A 21414-nucleotide genomic window follows, 5' to 3' on the forward strand; every position below is an offset into this window, starting at 1 on the left:
GTTCGTATTGCACCAAGACAAAATAAGGTCTACCGATAGATTGAGAAATCCAGGTTCTCTTATATCTCTAGGTGAAACGGATTCAAAAATACTATATTAAACTGCTTGCAAACTCCTCTGGTTAAGACGAATTCAAGTCGGGCTACGCACATGCTGACTATTTGTTTGCTTACCTCTTTTCTCTTCCAAATTTCCAAAAATACCACACACCAAAACGATATGAAGACATCAAAGACAACCGTTCCCTGATAATCAAACGCGTGGGAATAGCGCGCGTACTTGCAATTCGTCGTTAAAGACCAGAAACTGCAATTCTTATCGCACAGCGGACACATGTAGAAGAGTTTACTATAGTTCTTGTTGCAGACATCCTGACATTAGCCGCTGCTTCCTTCCTTAACGCTTTTCGAGAGTATATCTTCTCAGTACTTTTCTTCTCTCCCCTCCCTCTGCCCCTCCCTCTGCCCCTCCCCCCCTCCCCCCTTCAATCAAAACTCTATCACTCTGCCTATATAATGGAGTCAGAAGTTTGATCAGTTTGTTTACATTTTATTTGCATCTTCTACGTCGTAATTCTTTCCATACATGATACTTGGCTACGTAATTACCCTAACGCGTTTTCCTAGCTCACGATCATCAGACAAATATATGTCCAACCTCACATTCTCTCACTCTAACCCTTTTTCACGTTACCCGTAGATTTGTTTACTAGTTAAAGCTCTAATATTATTCGAATTTTTTAATATCTTTATTGTTGTTGCTTATTGCAAACAAAATTCAGTGCTTAGTCTGTACATGTATTTTCTCTCATTCTTGGGAGAACCAAAAAGCGACAAAAATGGTATTCCTGCTACAAATCCTTCTCTCTTTTTTCCCTTCTTTTTCTTCTCTTTTTCTTTTCTTTTCCTCTTCTAATTAACTCAAATATTTCAGCTATATATTCATTGCATACCAAGCTATATATTAAGTACACTATACTTCTGCACAGTTTGTTTTGATGTTCACATCTCAGCACATCATTCCTCTATGCTTCTCGTTCGCTTTCAGCATCTGTTCACCAAGCTGGTTGCACAGATGAGTAAAGTGTTGCGTAATCTTGGTCATGCATTTGGGAGATTCCTTCTTGTAACAGATCAAGAATGACTGAACATCTTGGCACATGTTGGAGTTCGTCTCCATGTTTTTTGTGAATGTTTTAACACACTTTTTGTGAACTTCGACGGAGCATTGGGTAGAACTGTCCGCCCCTGTGGTGAATAGTAAATCCATGCATATTTTACTAAACTAATATTTCATTCACTTCTACGTTTATCTAAAAGAGAGTGTATATTTTTAGCATCAAACTTGATGCTTTTATGGACTGGCACACATAAAGTGTGGCTGGACACACGAAATTAGGAGCGCGATCCCAGAAGAACGACTCCTAGTCTGCGAAATATTTCCGCGCGACATTTCGTTACATTAGATTTTAAAAGCAAATTCTTCTATCGATTTGAACAAGAAAACGAAGCGAAAACTCACCAATGTCGTCGATGAAAAGATGTTTCATGGTGATAGCTGTCGAAAAGAAATTCAAAATGTATTAGTGCGCATGTCATCAGGCCTGATGCCTCTGAAAAACGTCTTCAATAGGACGTTTGCATGATAGCGTCATTGACCTCTACTACCAGACTCCCTTGCACACTTTCTTTTGTACAGTTAATTAGCACCAATTGTCAATCAAAACGTCCTATTCTAAATTTTATCGCTATCCCTAAAACAACCTTTGGTTTGATTGAATCATTAAAGTCAGGACACAGCCAGCCCACAGATAAGCCAGCTTATAGCCTTTGCGGAATATTACCCGTCATAAAACCCGGAAAACCGGAAGACAAACCCTAAAATCAGGGGAGAGACCTTATAAACTCTGCTCACATATGATGAAAAGCCCAGGAGTCAAACCCGAGAACATACCCTTGCCAAAAAAGATTTTACAAAATGATTAATCGTGAAGCGTGCTTACCTTGGACCTTAGTCCTGAGTGTCGTATAGACGTGATTGGGGCACAAGTTCAGTTTCTTGTCCATCATACCATGCTGAAGAACCACGTATCTATAGTTGTCAACGAACGGTCCCCTGCAGGTCGAAGCTTCCAAGCACTTCATAAACGACTGATTAAGACAAAATTTGGTATTTATCAAAGCCGTTATACTTCTTGTTTTTCCCTTAGGAGAGTAATTATGGTTCCTCCATGGAAGATAGTCATAAACTAGAGAGGTTGACGTTCTTGTGGAGATAATGATAAATCGAATATGGCATACATGCACGGGATTTTTTCAATGAGTTTTGCACGTCCAAAATAGCCTTGAAGCCTTCAAACTTTATCGAAATCTGAATCAACCTCTGCGCTGATACTAGTCAGGGAAACTCAAGCACGTGCACATATCGAATTGGAAGGGAGCTGCGTTTTGTGCGAAAGGAAAACTAGAGAACCCCTGAGAAAGACCCGCCTTAAATCAAGGGAGAGACCTACCAAATTCTACACAAACGTTATGCCGGGTACAGGAATAGAACTCGAGGTGACAATTAATACTCTCAACTTACCTGGATTCCCTTGCAGTACAGTTCCATACGATTCCTCGCAGGTCCACCTGGCTTCCTTTCAAACGAACTCTTGAACTTTTGATTACAGCTCTTGATAACTTGGAACTGACAATCAGAAGGATCAAGCTGCGGAAGGATCAGTTCGTTTTCCTCGAGCTCTTCGCGTTGGTCTTCTTGCCTTTCCTCTTGACCCGCAATTTCTCCCTCGTTCTCAGAATTTTCAGGATTTTCGGGATTGGACTCACGAGTCGCTGTCGCCACGAGAACAAATAACTGCAGCAGCAATATAATCTTGAGGTTCATTTTGACAATCAAAACTGAAAAATGGATGGAAAAACTGAATTAAAGGGTCAATTTTCAGATAAAAGTTTTTTCGCCTTTTGACAGTAGGCAATAATGATAGCTTCGAAGGAACTTAAAAAATTATTGTCCTGACTGATTAGTAAGAACCCTTGAAAGGAAAGCAGCAAATGTGCTATCTTTAGAATTCAGACGAATGTTACCTCTTGGGTCGATGGAAATTCAAGCTTTGAATTCGAGTAGGAAAATCTTCTTCACGAATGCAGTGCAAAGCGCTTCAAACTGAAATATGATGTGGTGGCAGTGCAGAAAGTGGCAGTTAGAAACGATGCCCTGACACTTCAGTAGGTGCTTTGCTTGTAGCTATTGAATTGCTATGCCTACCAATGAATTACGCAAATTTATATACGAACTATTTCTGATATTGTTCGATGGCTTTTGATTAAGAGGCATATCTAGTTAAGGACAAGTTGCTTTAATAGAAGAATGAAAAGTTCTTGAAAAAGTGCTTGAGATTGAAGTACGCATTTAAAAAAATAAGCGATTCACTGTAAGCGATATCAAAAGTGTTGCCATGGTAGTTAATTCAGCGTAATTTCGATAGCGCGTTCACGGTCTTGAGTTAAAATCGAACGTCGAACGAGTAGCTAGTCTAGCTTTCACCTTACGTTTCTCCATCTGCTACGCAAATTTTGTTTTTTGACTTTTGAACTTTTGACGCTATTTTTTTACTTCATAACATCCAAAGAAATAATACGCAAGGGAATGGAACGTGGTATGAGATGACAAAATATCATACCCAAGCTAAGGAGGTTTAGTGATGGCGAATATTGGATGGGTGGGAAGTAGTATAGAGAGGCTCAGAACGTTGATCTGAATTGCTTTTAGTACGGTTAACACATAGTGCAATGTTTTCTTCCTCGCCGCGCATCAAAACGATAAGAAATCAAGAAGTAGTCCCAGGAATTACACGTACTCTCAACGGTTTCACCACAATATGCCCTGAATCAGCACATCGTGAAATATATTCCCGCTTACAGTCTGTCGCGCACGAAACACTACAGATAATCTATGCATAATATTGTACCCGCGGGTGATCATTGTTGTTATATTGGGGTCCTATTAATGGTGCATTGTTACCAGTTCATAAACACTTATAGCTTCAGTATTGTTATTCAAATACGTATGAATACCTGTTCTGGACTTAAACCATCTCTACTCACGGAATGACCTTGATAAAACAGGAGTTAAATTTAGGTCAGGTTTTATAATATTTTTTTTTACACAAGGTAGTAATTATTGAGTTTGTTCTGTCTGTGCCCTGTCTGTGATCCAATGAACTGCTCTAGACCTTATTCGTCTTGGTGAAATATATATGTTTTCCAATTTCATGCCACGTGTCATTCCCTAGAATATCATTTCTTTCTCTAAAAGTTGCGCATGAGAAGACACATGAATATGGGTGCAACTTAGACGAACCTTTTTTCAAGGGAATGACACGTGGATGTCTGGGGTCGTATTGGGAAAACATTGCACCAAGACGACTAAGGTCTATTGCTTGACTGGGATATCCATATTAGTTATGTAGGAGGGAAATTGCGCACCATTGGGATAACATACTATGAGTTAGACAACACCCTAAATAAAAATCTAGGACTCTTACTATAGCTCGAAAAGGGCAAATTCAAAACGAAACATTCCTTCATATATTTTTCGTCTCTTATTTTAGTGAAATCTAAAGTTATGTAATATTATGGCTTGATAATCAACTGCTCTTTAAGAACGGGGGGGGGGGGAGGGGGGCGCACTGAAAGAGATAGGTAAGGAAAATAAATGAAAAGAAACGAATGCTGCCTTACTCAACTCAAAAGTATTTGGTTATGTACGCGTACGGTACGTTCTACATTGGTTCCCTAAGCTATATAATTATCATACGACAATATTATTAGTCATCGATCATTTATTAACCACAATTGGTAAATCTTGACATGTGATAAATTGTCTTGCGCTCTTTATAAAGTGAAAAATAATATAGATGATATCGGCCATTATTGAAGAGAAGATCTGTCAATAGAAAAACACTCGGCCGTTCAAAGTATTTAGCATAATTCAATAGCTTCAAATTTAAAATTGCTTAAGAATAAAACAAATTAAGCACATATAATTGGACTTACCACTCTTTTTACTGCTACGCGCTGATCGCGACAGCAGTTGTAACAGGGAAATATGGCAATACACTGCCGCCAATCAGAGAATGTAAAGGTACCGACCAATGTATTTATTTATTTATTATTGACGGAAGTGTATTGCCCAAATTCCCTGTCGCAAATGTTGTCTCGATCAGCGCTAGCAATGAAGGAGTGGTAAATAATTGGATTTCTTAGACCACAAAGTCCAACCGACTCTGTTTTCATTCAGGATATAATTACAAGCTTAATTTGTCAGCTTTTGAAAACCAAAGCATAGGTTTTTGATTGGCTTGTATATACAACGAAGCAGGTTTTACGAAAGTCATAAAGATCTTTTTTAATCGACCTGATATCGCCTGCAAGTAGAGCTCGACGGGGGGTTCTTTCGAGGTTTATATTTACCCCCCTCTGGCCATTTATATTGGATTTTATGCCCCAAGCTCTTTTTTTTCTTTTTTCTTTTGCATTTCTGTGGCTTTTATTAGAAATAGTTTGAACAATTCAGTTTCAACGAGTCTACTTCTGGAAAAACACGCAAGAGAAAGAATCCATGCTCGACCTATCGGCCACATGCCACTTTTTTGATATCGAGTGATATTCTAATTTTATTTGGCTTGTCATCCTCTTCAATCATGCTTCTATCGATATTAAAAAGGTTAATATAAGAAAAATTTATATTAAGAAAACGTATTTCCATAGAATTTTTAGGGATTGCCTAAATTCAGAGCCTATTCATAATTTGTGCTAAAATATAATCAATATAGATAAGTCTGGTAATTGGAATAGCACCAAGTTAGATCGGTTATATTACTATTAGCCTATACCGCAATATATTGGCACACAGACAACTTGGCTTCCACTGAATAATCAACCCTTTCTTATTTAAAAATTAATGATTTAGTCGACATTTGAATATAACTGACCCAATAAGCGGTATCCGGAAGTTGTACTATCGCGAGCTACGGCAGAAAAGTAAACATCCTTACGTTGTCTTTTCAACTAGGTGATAAAAAAGTCTTAGAATTCTGTAAAGTACCTGTGTCATAAATCCTTCATTTATCATTAGCATCAAATATTAATAATAACGTGATATATTTGACGTTAAAGTTACTGAGTCTTTTTTGGTTTCAAAGTTGTCAAAGTTGATATCTTTTTTCCACCTGACCTGAATTTGACATCGTCATGAACTATTGTATAAAGAAGGCGGTTAGCGTCTATTGTTATGGAACACTGCAAACACCTGAAAGTTTGAATAGATTAACTAAATAAAACATCAACAAAGACCTCGCTTTCTTTGTAAGTCTAAATAGGGGCAAGTTTGTGGACAAACCGTAACACTGTTTACATTGTACGGTTAAATATCATGGAGATGTACTATTGGTTCGCTGACGAATGTCAGTCACGATAGCTCCGCCACCTCTGTAGTAGTTGTGTGACATCATAAATTATCGTTGGGGTCTTTCAAGTGTTCGGATTTGAAATTCTAATTTAACGCCATTATCCTAATTGCATATGCACGCACAACTGAACAAAGTGCTGTACGGATAGTGATTACGTTGTTATTTCCTCGATAATGCCAACAGCCTGGTTCACGCGAGCATATGCAGCCTACAATGGGGTTTAAAGATGTGAACATCGCAGAAACTTTCTGGTATTTCCTAGTTTGGTTTCTACTGGCAGTCGTCGCTGCCTCGAACAACACATCATTGAACGTTACAAACATAACCGTTTCTTCTACTCCCCCGTTGCTAAAAGATACTTCGTCCTGTGTGTTCCCAAACTTTCTTCAAACAGACTGTACAGGTTTGGCTAAGGTCTGCGAATGGAATCTTGGCAAGAGAATAGCTTTACCTCAGTGGCATAATCTTTCACCACCGTCTAAGTTTCGAGCACTTCAAGGGACCTCAGAATGGACGTGGACGGTAGTTAACTCTACAATCACAATAAAGCAGTCTATCATCGCGAAAAATTTTCAGCCACTTAGCAGAATAACTCATAGTGTTTTCGAATGCATTGCCAACAGAGGTTTAGCTAATAACACTTTTATTATATTCAAGAAGGAAATATTAGGGGGAAAACAGGATACAAACAAGACGTTTTCTTGTGTTCGTTTTCTAAAAAGAAGTGAAACTGTTATTCAATATGAGTTAGGAAGTTGGAGTAGGAGACTGAAAGATGTCGCCTGTCAAGACAATGAACTGGTGTTACAAGAGGACCTACTTATATCAGATCATTCCCATGGTCTCGTAGACTGCCCTTTGGAATTAGGAGGCGCTCATGAAATATGGCATATTTATGACGCCAAGGAACAAAGAACTTGCACTTACGCTAAGGGCTCGTTTGGCGTTTTAGAATCGGATTGTCTGAGCAAAGATGGTCTTTATATAGACTTTGGAAAAGGTCATAACTGTACCAATCCTGATATTGGCCACCTATTTCCTTTAGAGCTCAATCTACGGTGCATAAGCAAATGGAAAGATGGCCTTTTTACATATTTTGTGACAGCTCGACGCGATCGTTGGGTTTCTGATTATGAAAAAACGACTTTACAATGCGCTAGGATCAAGATGACCCCTGATCTCGAGGATGAACTCACATTAACTATATTTAACGACCCAATTTGTAAAGGGATTATTGATAATGGAGAACGAGTGGGAAGAAATGATGACATGTATTCGCTGCGTATTAGACGAAGGAAGAGGCCTTACAACTCGAAATATCATCTTAGTGGAAGGTGTGATTTTCCGAATGAGATACAGGGCACATGGATGGAGCAATCTGCACATCAAGGCAGTAAAAAGATTGTAATAAATGGTGGTAATATTAGTGTTAGTCCCTATGGATCTTTCGAGTGTAAAGAACGTTTTACCATAAGTCAAGGACACCCTTCTGTTTGTGGTTTTGTACCAGAAGGCGACCGCTGGCTCGGCCAAGGACGGGTGAGGTTTTATTACGATGATTATGCGCTTCTGAGCCAATTTGAAAATGGCTGCAGGCCAAGAATTACCAGACTGGGACTCACAAGTACTATCAACAAACACGTCTTGATATATCGACTCTCGCAGAGTGAGCCTTTAGTCGAGGATGGTAGATCTCCGGACGATTTTTACAGGCATGAAATTTTGAAACGGTTTTGTGGAATGCCTTATTTATATGAGCGGGATCCTTTTCCTCACTGGGGGAGGAATGTTGAGAAGGTCATTCATAGAGAGCTACTTCCTGCTCAACCCATGTCAAAATGCTCTCTGGTGTTGAACAGCAGGCATTCTCTGTTGTCTGTGGTCGCAGGTGTAGAGTCTACTTCTTGTACTGGCAAGTCATCTTTGATGCATTTTGGATGCCAAGAAGCAAGGCAAAAAATGACTTTCCTTAACATTTCCTATCCCCCAAGCTGCAAAGAGAAAGAAGTAACATTCTCCTGTATTGGGAAGGCATGGAAGTTTGGTAACAATGTGTTGCTGCGTGACGCCGTCACGCAACAGATCAACTGTTTTTGGTTCGATAAGGAAAGTAACGCAATATTTAGACTTGGATCACCTCAGTGTTCTGACGCTGACTGGGGTCGCCTGCCTGGACACGCGAATCACTTTGACGAAAGATTTAGCATCAAATACTTTGAGAAATGTCCATTAGTAGCGGAATCATCACTAAAACCCACTAAGGGGGGTAAATCTAGGGCAACTTTTGCTGCTCTCACTCAGACTCTATGGCTGTTACCTTCAATTCTTCTTACGAGATGTTATTTTTAGCTTGTAGCTAGTAGCTAGTTTCGAAACTTCGCGTGAAACGTCTAGCATTATAGCCAACTGAAAAATGTTCGAACAAATGAGGCTCTGGAGATTCGGAGAAGTGTGTTTGCAGAACAAGCTGATGACCTTTGAACTTGACCTTTGACCTATCTAGTGTTAGTGATGTACTGGTTTTCTAATGCTCTCGATTTATACTATTGGTCAAATGCCTAAGGTTACATCAATCACTAATATACTTAAAACACCAAGATATTTGTCTAGACAACTTAACTTATAATAGTTTTTCTCTCGTATCTTTCCCGCGTCTTTTTCTCGTTCTTCTCGTTCTTAATTTCTTGTTCTTCTTCTTGTAATGTTCTGTTTCTTGCTCTAGCTTCTTCGTGTTAAATCTTCTTGTTCTTCTTCAAATTGTTCTTCCTCGGCTTCGTTTTTCTTCTTCTCCTTCATCTCTCATTCCTTAATACAATACAATGATGTTTTCCTCGGCGTAGACATATTTGTTCTGGTTTTAACACGTTCAAACTGAAGTAAAACGCAAAGAAATTGCATGCCTTTCGTGTGTACTTACTTTCATGGCCTAATTTTTCTTAATTCCCTTAAATTTTTACTCCCTTATGTCATCTCATTTGTCATTTTTTTGAACAAGAATAAACCTAGGAGAAAGACTCATCCAGAAGCATCACTCTCGCGTACCACTATAGGTGGGCGTACTGTTTACATTTTCAAAAATCAACTTTTGAGCCATAAAACGATTGAACTTAAGAAATATAAAGAAGTCATAACTGTTGATAATATTTATCAATTTGAGATCAGTTGCTTCATTATTTCAGGAGATATAATAAATTAAAGTTGCTAAATTTTGCAGTAAATGTAGGTTGTTTGGCAACATCTTGCCAACCAACATAACTGGCACGCCTGAAAAGCAGTTTAACTGAGTCGTTTACCGTGGATAAATAAAGTTAGTTCAATTCAAATTCAATTCAATTCAATTCAATTCAAATTTCACAACGTTAACTTGAAAACCATCAAGAGATTTGTCCTCAAATTCTCAGATATCTTCCAAAGCGATAGGATCTTGCCACTTTTGATGTTTGTTTGTTTATTGCTTGAATTTGCAAGAATTTCATGTTCTTGATCAAAACAAATGACGTCATCGTACGCCCACGTATAGAAACTCGTATGACATATCACTCTGCCACGTATAATCGATAACGTGTACAATACCGTATCGCAGTTCAAGCTAGAAATAGGAGAAAAACATTGGAAACCATACCATACGAGTATTCCAATTTTTTTTAAGGCCATATTTAGACTGTTAATTTCAAATATTGAACAGATGACAAATAGCCTACAGGTTTTTACCGATAATATATATAGTTTCATCCTGTGACCTATAGGATGAAAAAAAGGTAGAAAAATTAATGCAAATTTTCCGACCAAGGCAAGCCTTGTTAATATCCGTTGGGCATTGGATACTAACAACATTTTGTACATCATAAAATATATATGCTTCCGTAGACGGTAAAAACTGTCAAAGGGCATCGGCTAATCCGTCTACGAAGGGTTAGGGCGAGTAGATGGCTCAAAGCGGTCGCTTTTACGAGCGGCGTATTTGATAAACTGTTGAAGACAGACAGGTTTGGTCATAGCTTGTCAAGTTATTCCATGCTGCAAAAAAGGTGATTCCACAAGGCCTCAGCGTCTTAACCCCGCAAGCTCAGCTCAGCTCAGCTTACTCTCTGACGACCATAGTCTGGATTATGTAAGATACAGCGGTACATTCCGTATAATCCAGCTTCCCGCCTTTCGTCACTTGGACCGAAAAAGTATAAAAAGTTATAGTCTGCTTTTCCAAATCAGTGATTGATGGCACAAAGACATCTTTCAACCCGTTCCTTTTTGCGGAAATTGGACATTGAACTCCGTGCAAAAAGGCAAAAAAAAAAAAAAAAAAAAAAAAATCTCAAGTGAAGTCGCGCATTAAACAGAAGGCACAAAGGTCACTTCAATCCCAAAAAATAGTCTCAGTTTCCGATAGCAGAGCCGTTACTGTCAACTCTATTAAGTCTGCACAGTGTTACGGGGCGGTTTTGGAACAGTAATCAATCATATTCGTAGCTAAACTGCATCATCATATCTTTACAGCGTTAATTCAGCTGCTAAGTAGCCTATCGACTAGATTTTTTTCGATTACAGCCTTGTAAGTAAGCAAGGTCCTCCTCTATCTATCATAAACATATTTTTAACCTCGATAATCATGTTTCCCACGAGTGTTTAAGGCTAATCCACGAAATCCCACCCCATACAAAGTTTTCTATGTGATGCAAAAGAAGCGTCTTTTTATCATAAATATTCTTATTTTGCAAAACTAATAAAATCCCTAATTTGTTTCTTGGAAGTATGTGTTAAGAGGGTGTTGATTGTGTAATTTGCTAGGGAAAGTCACTAATAATGTGCTAAGTTTATAACACGATTCACGGCTCAATACATCACAAGCCAAATGAACAATACTTGTCAGCGCTGATCAAACAATATTTACTTTCGGAATTCCTCACGATTTTTCGCCGGAAAAGCACACTTGTAGGAAGATTGATTTTTTATCAGTAATTTTCTTTTGGCACAATTAAGCTCACTTCATGGATTTGATTTCAACCACAATTACATTGATAGCAAATGCGTGAAAATCTCTGCAGGATACAGGATTGTTTTAGGGATTTTTCTGTTTGATAATATTCAGGCCAAAATCAAAATTGTTTTGTATACGTGTGTGTATTTCAGGTGAAAGTTTTACGGATTTAAAGGTTAAGTGGACTAAATATAAAAAGATTGTTTGTCAAGAGCGAAAGAATAAAGGAAAGTATTATTTGATTAGTAAAAACGGCTCAATTTACGCTTAGTTCAATCTTTATACGAAAACCACCATTGTTTGAAAAAGATATCCTCGCGCGTCTTGTGTACCAATGCATCTTATTCTATCGCCGCATTCTGCGACCATACTTTGCACCAATCGAGAGTATTAATTACATAGATCATCATCTTCGTGATAAACTTTACGGGAGAAAACTCCAAAAACCTATTGCTGGTACTCCATAATCGCGCAGGAGAATGACTGATGCGTGCAGAATAGAACTAGTACTGCAACCAGCGCCCTACCAGGACAAAATGGGACCTCAGTAAAATGAGACACACCCCAGATACATCTTGCTATGCAACATAGTTTAACTTCTCCATTAGAAGATAAGGTTGTTGTCCTCACTCTTTCAAGCCCTCGCCTCTCTGCGCAAAACCTTCTGACATGAAGCTCTCTCACATGCTCAAATCTGTGGCAGAAATTTCCTCGCTTTAAGCGGTTTTCTCGACCCGAGAAGTTGATAATTCTCACATTTGCACCTCTGCATTCAAACCAGGGCGCTATTCTACAGCGCAGAGTAGCAGGATCAGTAGTTTTGTATAACCACTTTGTGCGAGGCGTAAATGGTTTCGCTACATACCTTCCAACCTGAAGTATCTGTGTTCTTAGATCGTCCGATGCACAACGTCGCCAATCTGGACCTTCTTTCAACTGAACTGAATATCTAAGCTTGTTGAATTTTAAGAAACTAGAGTCGAGCGGCTCTTTTGTTTGCGCGCCGATCGTAAGCTCAATGTTGACGGGTACGGTATTTTTGTAGGGTCTTATTTCTCTCAGTCATGAACGCAATATATGTGTAATGTAGCCCACCGCTGAAGTAATATCTAGGCAGACTTTAATTGGTGATTGCGCACGTGTCATAAACCTAATCCCTAACCAAAAGCTCAAAGGCCATGAGGCTATCTTGAGTAGGGAAGACCGGTGTCTTACAGAATAACATTATGAGCTCGTACGTTATGCGCATATGTTTTTAGGAAGGCATTTTTGTGTCTATGTTTGAGCTAACTCTTTTGCGCTATGCCTTATTTGTTTACTAACAGTACAAAGTGGATTTTGAGGATTGTTTTTAAAAATATTTGATGTTAAATACGCGCGCGACTTGATAAGGTGTTCATCATACTGGTCGCAGTCTCACCAAATGCCGTACCAACTGTTATCTCACAAATGTATTTTCAAACTACACAACTTCGAGAACACCAACGTGAATTGTCTTGGTGCCCAGCATCTGACTTCATTTTGCGCATCATGCTTATCGGTGTCATCGCACATTAGTAGAATCACTTCTTTCAGCGCCTTCACTTGACATGTCTCATCCTATAAAACTTCTTATTCTTGCTCACATTCATCTCTACTATATTTTAACTACTTAAAAATCTGATGGAATTTCAATCATACTTATAAATTACATAATTATTTACAAAATTATGACGTTTTTTGATTATTTATTCTCTGATTGAACTAATGACTCAATTTGTAAAAGATTAGTTTTCAAGAGTTGGACCTAGATTGATTGAGCTGATAAGTACGGGTTCTGTTTCCCTCCCACGCTTTTCTGTCACACGAAGAAAGCGTTTTTCAATTGAGCTGGTGTCAGTTGGAGAACGTTTTGAGTGGAAACCACCTCTTGTCTTCTAGAATTAACACACAGACCGTCAGCTCATTCCAGGCTTGTGGCAAAAGCGCAACAATCTTACTGATAGCTTTGTTATCTTATCTCGTACCATTTTCCTTATAAACATTAAAATGAGCAACGTTAGTTATTTATACAGCTTTGTTTTTCATAAAAATTTTCTAAAGTCAAGTTAAGCTAAAGTCAAGTTAAGGCGATGAACATTAGGAAGGTCGCGAAGTTGGGTCCAAAGAACAGAACTCCTTTTGTTCAACCAATTAAGCCTAGCAGCATTTTTCAATAGGTTCTGACGACCCGTTCCAGAACAATAGTATACAGCTTCAACTACAACCTGAAAGTGAAACAGTATCGTTCACTTCATCTCACGCAAGGTCTCAGAGGTCTTCAGGAGATATTTGCCGGTCTTTTTTGTTCGACTGTCGGCACCATTACTGGGTATTCCTAGACTTCAACACCTCTCTGATTTGGATTGCAGGTACATCCAAAGTTTTATCTGAGAGTTTGTTTTAGATCTAATCACAGTCTAAATGAAAGTAGCTCTGGTTTATATCCTTTTTGACAGCTGGTTGCTGGATACAGGTAGCCCACGCTCTCTTGGGGCGGGGGCACACTCGGCTTGATAAGATATTCGACCCTGGATAAACTGGGCCCGGTTGTACGGAAGGGTGATATAGCGATATCCGACGGATAGATTCTTATCCAGTGGACAAATTTATTGGATATTCTAATGGGAATGGAAATGGAATTGAAATGCGCACTTGTCTAAAATATGCGAAACCTACGCAACGACCGGCTGCCGGGCAAGCCACATGCCAAGGTGATTTTTTCCCAATATAATGATTTTCCCATATTTTATAAGATATCAAATTTTTGGCAACTTGGAGTATGTAGCTTGTCAAGATTTAAGAGATGCGCAAGCAAAGACTCAGTTTGAAATGGTTGTCAAATGGCCAGAAATTGCACTCTGAGGATATGACAAAAGTCTGCCCTCGTAACGGTTATCAGCCTGATTTAATACCACTCGGACCTCCCATTTGTATTGATGACGTCATCAGTGTTAACGAATATTTACTTGACAAATTATGAAGGACCAGATTGGATTTCTAATCTTCTGCCAGGTGGGATTTAATTAACTCCCTTAGTCGCTTGTCGGATATTTTTTTTGACACTTAATGACTTATTGAGAAGAATATTAATTTGGCCGTCTAGTGTAAAGACTGTTGAAGCTACATGTCAAATGTCGACAGCCATGTTCTATTATAATTTTTCACAGTAAACTTTTGCAACTGAAATCCTACTCCAAAAGGTGCTAATTGAAGATCAAAATTGTCATGAATGCTATCTCTCTTTGAAAAAGACAAAAAAATATGTATTTGAGGTATGGAAATTTATAATCATTCCTAAATGAATGGGTTGGCGCGACATGTTGGATGACGTTGTTTTCGTGTTTCCTGAACACTGCCCAACGCGTACGTAAATGCGATTTTCTTTTCTTTTTTCTTTCTTTTTTGTTCTGGAAGGTAATGGTAAATTGAAATATTTAATTTGAGTATCAGACAATATAGCTGAACCTTTTTTTCCCTTATATAATATAGTGAATATTAGCCAACATAGTCCCTCACACTAATAGGAGCCACAAACATCGACATAAAAAATAGCGTTCATAAGATTTATATTTATTTAATCTAAGGAAAACTCAATTTTTTTCCCAACAAAAATGTGATGTTGAGCGCCCTTAAGTTTTATTTGGGTTGACAATATTTCCCCACCCCTCCCCAGTTTAGCTATGACGCAATAATAACACGATGTCGAGGTAAAATAACATTAGCATCCCTTCGAGCAGCCATTTTGGATTTAACAGGATTTAAACTAAATGACCCTTTTCTCTTAAAATAACAAATATTTTGGAGTGAAAAACCACTTCAACCCTTCCAGAAGGCTTGTGAAAAAGCCTAGATGGCAGGCAACCAACGATATGTGCCGGTAAGTGAATATTTTACCGAAAGAAAAGGCGAATAATTCGAGGAACGCCTAAGCCCAACTGGTTTCCGCTGTTAGATTTTCGAATATTTTTCTTCAAATGCCACGACAAAAGCTAAAAGGAACACGACTACAAGACAGTTTACATCCTATCTTTTACCATTTTCCTATATTTTCTAACATTTCTTGAACGTAATACATAGATATATGTGTCTGAAAAAAGGCTACTCATGTTCGAATAATTGTAATATTTTGTTGTTTGTGTCGTGTATAAACATCAAAATTTAAAGTTTTTATCATAATATCGGTCGAAAAATTCATGAATATTTTACAAACAAAACCCTCAGTAGAACCACAACTTCGCTTATTTGCTTGTTAGGTATTTTAGATTCATTGGTATATTTTTTGCACTGTTAAATGAGCAATAAGTTCACAGCGTTAAAGACATAATAAAACAGAATCAATAAACTTATTTGTAATAAGTGTTTCGTCTTTATGGCATTTTCATCAAAATATTTATGAGTGGTGCAAATCTTTTATTAGATTTTACATCTTTGCTTTAAAACATTGGAGTTAATATGCAAATAGAAAAGAAAAATTATCTCTGAGGGGCAAAAAGTTCTAAATCTCCCCCTTATTTTAAATTTATTTTTCTCGCTTTAATGGTTTTCTAAGGGTTTTGTTTATATTTTTCAAGACTTTATTCCTTTGCTGTTCATTTATTTTCCATATTCTCTGTATTTTAGAGGTTTGAATAATGTGTGAAAAGATTAGAAGTGATTTATTGAACAGCTGTGTTTTTTAATGAGAAACTAGGTATTTATAGCATTGCATAATATTATGTGCAAATTTCGTTTTTTATCATCAGGAGAGAAAATAACAATAGGCAGTTGCTAAAAAACCTGTGACCCTAATTCCATGATCAAATTGGAATTTAGGAGGAAAAGCCTAGAGAAAACCCCCAAGCATAGGAAAGCACCAACTCCCATACAACCTCAAGTTCAGGAATCATTAGCATTGGTCAGAGGCAAGTGCTTTGCACCTACAACCTGAACTTAATTAACTAATTTGTTTCAGATTGCGACCAGTGAGGAAACAGCACCAGATTCCCAACCTGCTGTTCTATCAGTAGTTGCAACCCCACCTCAACCAGTTCATCTCACACCAACACAGGATACAACAGAGGATAATCGTACTGTAAACCAAGCAGCATATGTAGAAATACCTCCTGATGTCCCTCCTCCACCTTATGTATCGTACGACATTGATGAACCCAACGATGGTATGTTATGGCTTTGCATTCAAGTCATTTTCTTATGAGTAGAAGACTTAAAGTATGGTACAGAATAATACATATATTGCACATGTAAAGTATAGCATGCCATATCACTTAGTGTGCTTTTTGGTCAAGCTTGGAACAGCTAGAGTTTTATCGATTAGTTGCTTATGTGCTTATGACATCATAACATTATATATATATATATGTTTTTTTGTATATTTATATATGTACATATATATATTTAAATCAATATTTTATGTTTCAGAAAATAACATCAGTCCCCCAGCTTACGAAGTTGCTTCCAAACTACCCACTTACGAAGAAGCCGAGGGAGTGAGAGAAATAAATGAAGACCTGGTTAGTTGATAAATTGAAAGTTAAATACTGCAGCACATGGAAAAATAATCAGGATAAATAGTTCCAGGGGGGGAGGATATGAAATTAAGTGGTGGGAAGGGTCAAAGGAGGGTACATTAATATATTATATTACTTCATGGTGCTGTGTGTGGAAATTTTCTGGAGCTTTGCCCAGCTGATCTGACATAGACGGCGATAGATAGATAGATACATAGATAGTGACATAGAAATGGCGTAACTGCAAAACTGAGGTGTCACGAAGCCTGCGAAAATTGACCAGCAAAAAATAAGAACATGTCCGCCATCACAATCGCTATCGTTATTTTTTCATTTGGTGGCCTAGAAACTCTATGATCAAGAGGAAGAGAGCCACCTCAGTTTTGCAAATTTTCTCAATTCTGATTGACTCTGTTTTCTTTCAGTTCAGTTGGACTGCTTTTCATTAATGTAGTTCTGGGTCCACATTTAACCAAAGCAAAGCTAAAATCTATGTAGTATGAATATTGAGTGGAGCATAAGCACTTACATAGGAATATATATCTTAAATGCACAGTCAACGACTTAACTAACTCGTACACTGTTTTAATATAGGAACAGAGAAATGCTTTACTTGTTGATGGAGGACAAGGTGAGCTCACACTGATATCTCTTAAAACAAGGGACTCTGCTTAGACTTTTTACCTTAGATCTAATATTTTCCCATTCCAGACCACGTCACTCTCTTGCAAATAAGAGTCTTTGTTTCAGTTGTATCCATATTTGTGCATCTTCTCATGCGCAACCATTAAACTAAGAAATTATATTCTATGGAATGACCCATGGTATGGAATTAGAAAACGCTACGGCAATGTTAATGGGGTCTATTATTTATGTATTATATTTACTTGAATCTTTTCTGTCTTCTTATTCTTATTGTTTTAGAAGTAGCATTAGGGACAGACTGGCTCTTTGTGTTGTGCTTTGCAAGTAAGTTGATAAAAAAGATGTCTAATATAATAGAAATCATCTTCTTATCTAAAAAGGCAAAGAACAAAAAAATGTATAACAATAAGAAAATGCACTCATACTCGTTGACTACATGCATTGAGTTACCTTGAGCACTACACACACTCGAGCGTAGTCACTGAGGTGACTGCCAGCAGAAATCACATCTGAACATGTTAACATTCCATGAGCTGTATACTCTACCAAAACTACTCTAATAAGCCTGAAGCGAGATGACGTTTTACCCTCGACTCTATACCATAATAGTTTTTAAAATTCTTTCATATTAAAATTTTTGATTCCTTAGAGAATACAGGAACAATAGTCATAATCAAAGAACAAAAGTAGTGTGAAAAGGATTATGGTCTAGAGACGGGGGTAAAACGTCATCTCGCTTCTGGCTTATTGGGAACAGTAGTAATAATTGTGGTATCTTATGTTATCCATCTACTTTTCAGTGGCTTTCCTGTTCAACTGGCTTGGATTCTTTGCTGCATACTGTTTAACAAGGACTGTTGCATCACGTTATGGAGCCATTGCTGGGTTTGGTCTTTCAATGGTTAAATGGGTGTGGATATTTAAGGTATGGCTGGTTTTGCAATCATTCCCAAGATGATGAAATAACAAAAAAACACATGAGCCATGTTGGATGATGTAACAAAAGCGACTTATGACAAATCTTTTGTTAAATTCATCCAACATGGCTGCTGTGAAAACCATCAGTTGGCATTGTCTTTTGTGACAACTGTGAGAGATTCTGCTTATGTTGGGACGTGTGTTGCCAGTTGTTTCACTATCTTTCAATCTGTATTGTTTTATCAGGAGGCAGCAAAATCTAGAGAAGAAATAATATATGGTCAGGACTGGATATGGTGGATTTTCTTTGCCCTTGGTAAACACAACTTTTGCTTTTATCTTTATATGCAATTCAATGTGATCTTTTAATTTTTTAAAATCATTTTTGTTGTTATTATTATGAATACCCTTTACCCTATTATTATTATTACTATTATTAACCTACTTTGAGAGAGGGGGTGTGGAAGGAAGTTCTACTCTGCCATATACTTCAACACAGGAATCCCAATTATCTTCTAGAGAATATAATAATATGGAGTAGCCTGAAGAAGCAACACCAGATACTGGGAGAGAAGGGATGGGGATTGCTCAATTGATACCCTCGTTGAATACAGTATCCCTACCCTCCTCCTAGGAGAACTTTCTGTAGGGGGAGGGGTGTGGAGTGACATTGCAGTCCATTTTATTCTGTTGTAAGGTGCATTCTTACTCAAAGTAGAATTACCTTACCAACAAAATTGGTGTGTTTTACTGTATGCTTGTATTATTTCAGGCTGGTTACTGTTTATCAGAGCTACCCTTGCATACCTCCATATCAAGTTGTTAGTCAGGCGTGGATGTAGGAGATTCCCACATTACTGGGGTCTACCTGTTCAGAAATGAGCTCAACAGTAATGGGAGGAGGGACAAAACTACTAGAAAAAACTGTTAAACGAGAATGGGGACATCAAGATATCGACTTGAATAAACACAGAAGGATTTGGTATATAGAAAGATGGCCAGAGTGTAGATCTTTAGATTTGGCAGTTATAATTGATAATAATCTTTATTTTACTTATGAGACTAAAAGGAGCTGACCTACCTAGAACTACCCTTGCAAACTTACTGCCGTAAACTACCTATGAAATCAACCCCAACAACTTATTATCTACCGCTTTCTACTTCTTTTGATTTTAATATTATTATATAATTCAATTAAAAATGAGGGAATGATGACTAACAGAGCGAGTGAGAAACATAGTGAATGCGACTGCAAGCAAATGATAAGGTATTCAGAATGCTACATTGAAACTCCTCATCCCTTGTTCCATGCGCACTCCAAAAACCTAATAATATTAACCATAATTTAGATAAAAAAACATCCTTGGAGACTATATGCCCATCACTTGTGCTTATGGTCTTGAAGGATACTAAATAGAAAGCTTACGACAAAATATCCTGTCTTCTGAATATATGTTAAAAATATTCATATAAATTAAAGGTGAATTATTGCCAGCGTACCTGAGGAATTTCCAAAATTACCTGGTGTATTTAGATTTTAGTTTTAATTTCCGTACAGCCTAGTTTGTAGCATTCATTAAATAGCTGAGTATTATTTTTAATTAATGGAAAATACAAGTTGTTTATGCTATGCTTGTCCAATAAATTAAAATCCATCATTGCGATAGAAAATGGATTAGTAGAACATTGCTGGAACTATTTCAACGTTAGGAAACTCTTTCAGTGGGTACCAAGCCTTTTGATTGTTGTCTTCAGTGGAGAATTAATTTTGTTTTAAGATGATGGAAGCCATTTCATTGATCGCTGTTGGAACCCGTGTACCACGGTAGGAAGCCATTTCAGTGCTGACTGTGGGTGGGAAGCCATTTAATTGCTGACATATAGTAGAGAATAGATTTTGTGACTAATCAAAACCAGCATTTCGGGAAACCATTTCAGTGCTGACTGTGGGTGGGAAGCCATTAATTGTTGTCATATATATAGTACAGAATAGATTTTTTGACTGATCGAATCCAGCATTTCATTGATCGCTATTGGATTCCATCAGTTCAACCATGGGAAGCCATTTCGGTGCTTCCTGTGGGTGCGAAGCCATTTGGTGGTTCTGTCACAGCATAGGAAACCATTTCAGTGTTGAAAGTAAATCCATTTCAATGTTACCTCGCTGTAAACAAAAAACATTTTGACACAAATTCGCGTAATGATAAAGCATTATACAACAACATACACTGACTAGAATAAAATAATCTTGAACTAAACTAATTAAGATGGGTGTTTCTGTTAACATGGAAACAATCTTTTTCATTTCATTATTATTTAAATTAATGGCTTAGAAGTTAAAGCCTTTCAAGTAAAGTGTTCAAAAAAATTATCATTTGTGAATTCTCCAGTCATCATTCGTCTTCGCTCGTATTTTTAATTTTATCACTGACTGATATAATGTTTTATCAAGAGAAAAACTTGGTATCGTAAGTAATCCTTCCTTAAAAGAAAAAGAGGTTATTTTTGTTCATGTGAGAGTCAAAATCACCAAGTCTCTACACAAATATCTTGAAAGCTGCCGAACCTTTTATCCAACGGTTGGTAGTCGAGCGATTAGCTTTTAGGATGGCTCCGAGAGAATACCGCATATGGATTTGGTAACGTTTTGTTTACTTGAAGATTAACGACCACAAAAGAACTGAGCGCTGTACAAACACTTGGCCAGAATATATTTTAATCCTTGACTTATTTGATGAAACACAACCTCTCTGGCATTGTGCTAATGAAAGGACGTATTTTGTATTTTTATTCTTCGAACGGATAGAGAGTAATTCTGTGAAGAAGACTGCGAAAATGTCCACCAACGTAGTCGATGGATTACGAGAAAAATTTAA

General features: G+C 37.6%; 3 protein-coding genes across 4 annotated transcripts; 2 read left to right on the forward strand and 1 right to left on the reverse strand.

Annotated features, from left to right (window-relative positions):
* Positions 1-528: 528 nt before the first annotated feature.
* On the reverse strand, positions 529-12524 carry LOC116308791 (uncharacterized). Of its 2 annotated transcripts, none has more exons than XM_031719279.2 (5): positions 12313-12524; positions 2584-2900; positions 2003-2150; positions 1522-1557; positions 529-1247 (listed from the first exon to the last, which is right to left on the reverse strand). In XM_031719279.2, the coding sequence occupies exons 2-5, from the start codon at positions 2884-2886 to the stop codon at positions 1009-1011; spliced, it is 726 nt and encodes a 241-aa protein (XP_031575139.1). In that variant the 5' UTR covers positions 2887-2900; positions 12313-12524; the 3' UTR covers positions 529-1008. The 2 variants fall into 2 exon arrangements, with proteins under 2 accessions (XP_031575139.1, XP_031575141.1); XM_031719281.2 differs by lacking the exon at positions 12313-12524 and adding an exon at positions 3087-3191.
* On the forward strand, positions 6504-9795 carry LOC116308790 (uncharacterized). Its single transcript, XM_031719278.2, has one exon. The coding sequence runs from the start codon at positions 6674-6676 to the stop codon at positions 8819-8821; it is 2148 nt and encodes a 715-aa protein (XP_031575138.2). The 5' UTR covers positions 6504-6673; the 3' UTR covers positions 8822-9795.
* Positions 12525-15173: 2649 nt separating the features above from the next.
* Positions 15174-20037, forward strand: LOC116308803 (NEDD4 family-interacting protein 1-like). Its single transcript, XM_031719296.2, has 8 exons — positions 15174-15345; positions 16420-16624; positions 16887-16978; positions 17570-17606; positions 17900-17944; positions 18421-18545; positions 18785-18854; positions 19311-20037. The coding sequence occupies exons 1-8, from the start codon at positions 15319-15321 to the stop codon at positions 19418-19420; spliced, it is 711 nt and encodes a 236-aa protein (XP_031575156.2). The 5' UTR covers positions 15174-15318; the 3' UTR covers positions 19421-20037.
* Positions 20038-21414: the final 1377 nt, after the last annotated feature.

This window comes from Actinia tenebrosa, unplaced genomic scaffold, assembly GCF_029948245.1.
Source record: "Actinia tenebrosa isolate PJP-AT-01 unplaced genomic scaffold, QUT_ActTen_1.0 PGA_scaffold6__47_contigs__length_16458017, whole genome shotgun sequence".
Lineage (NCBI taxonomy): Eukaryota > Metazoa > Cnidaria > Anthozoa > Actiniaria > Actiniidae > Actinia > Actinia tenebrosa.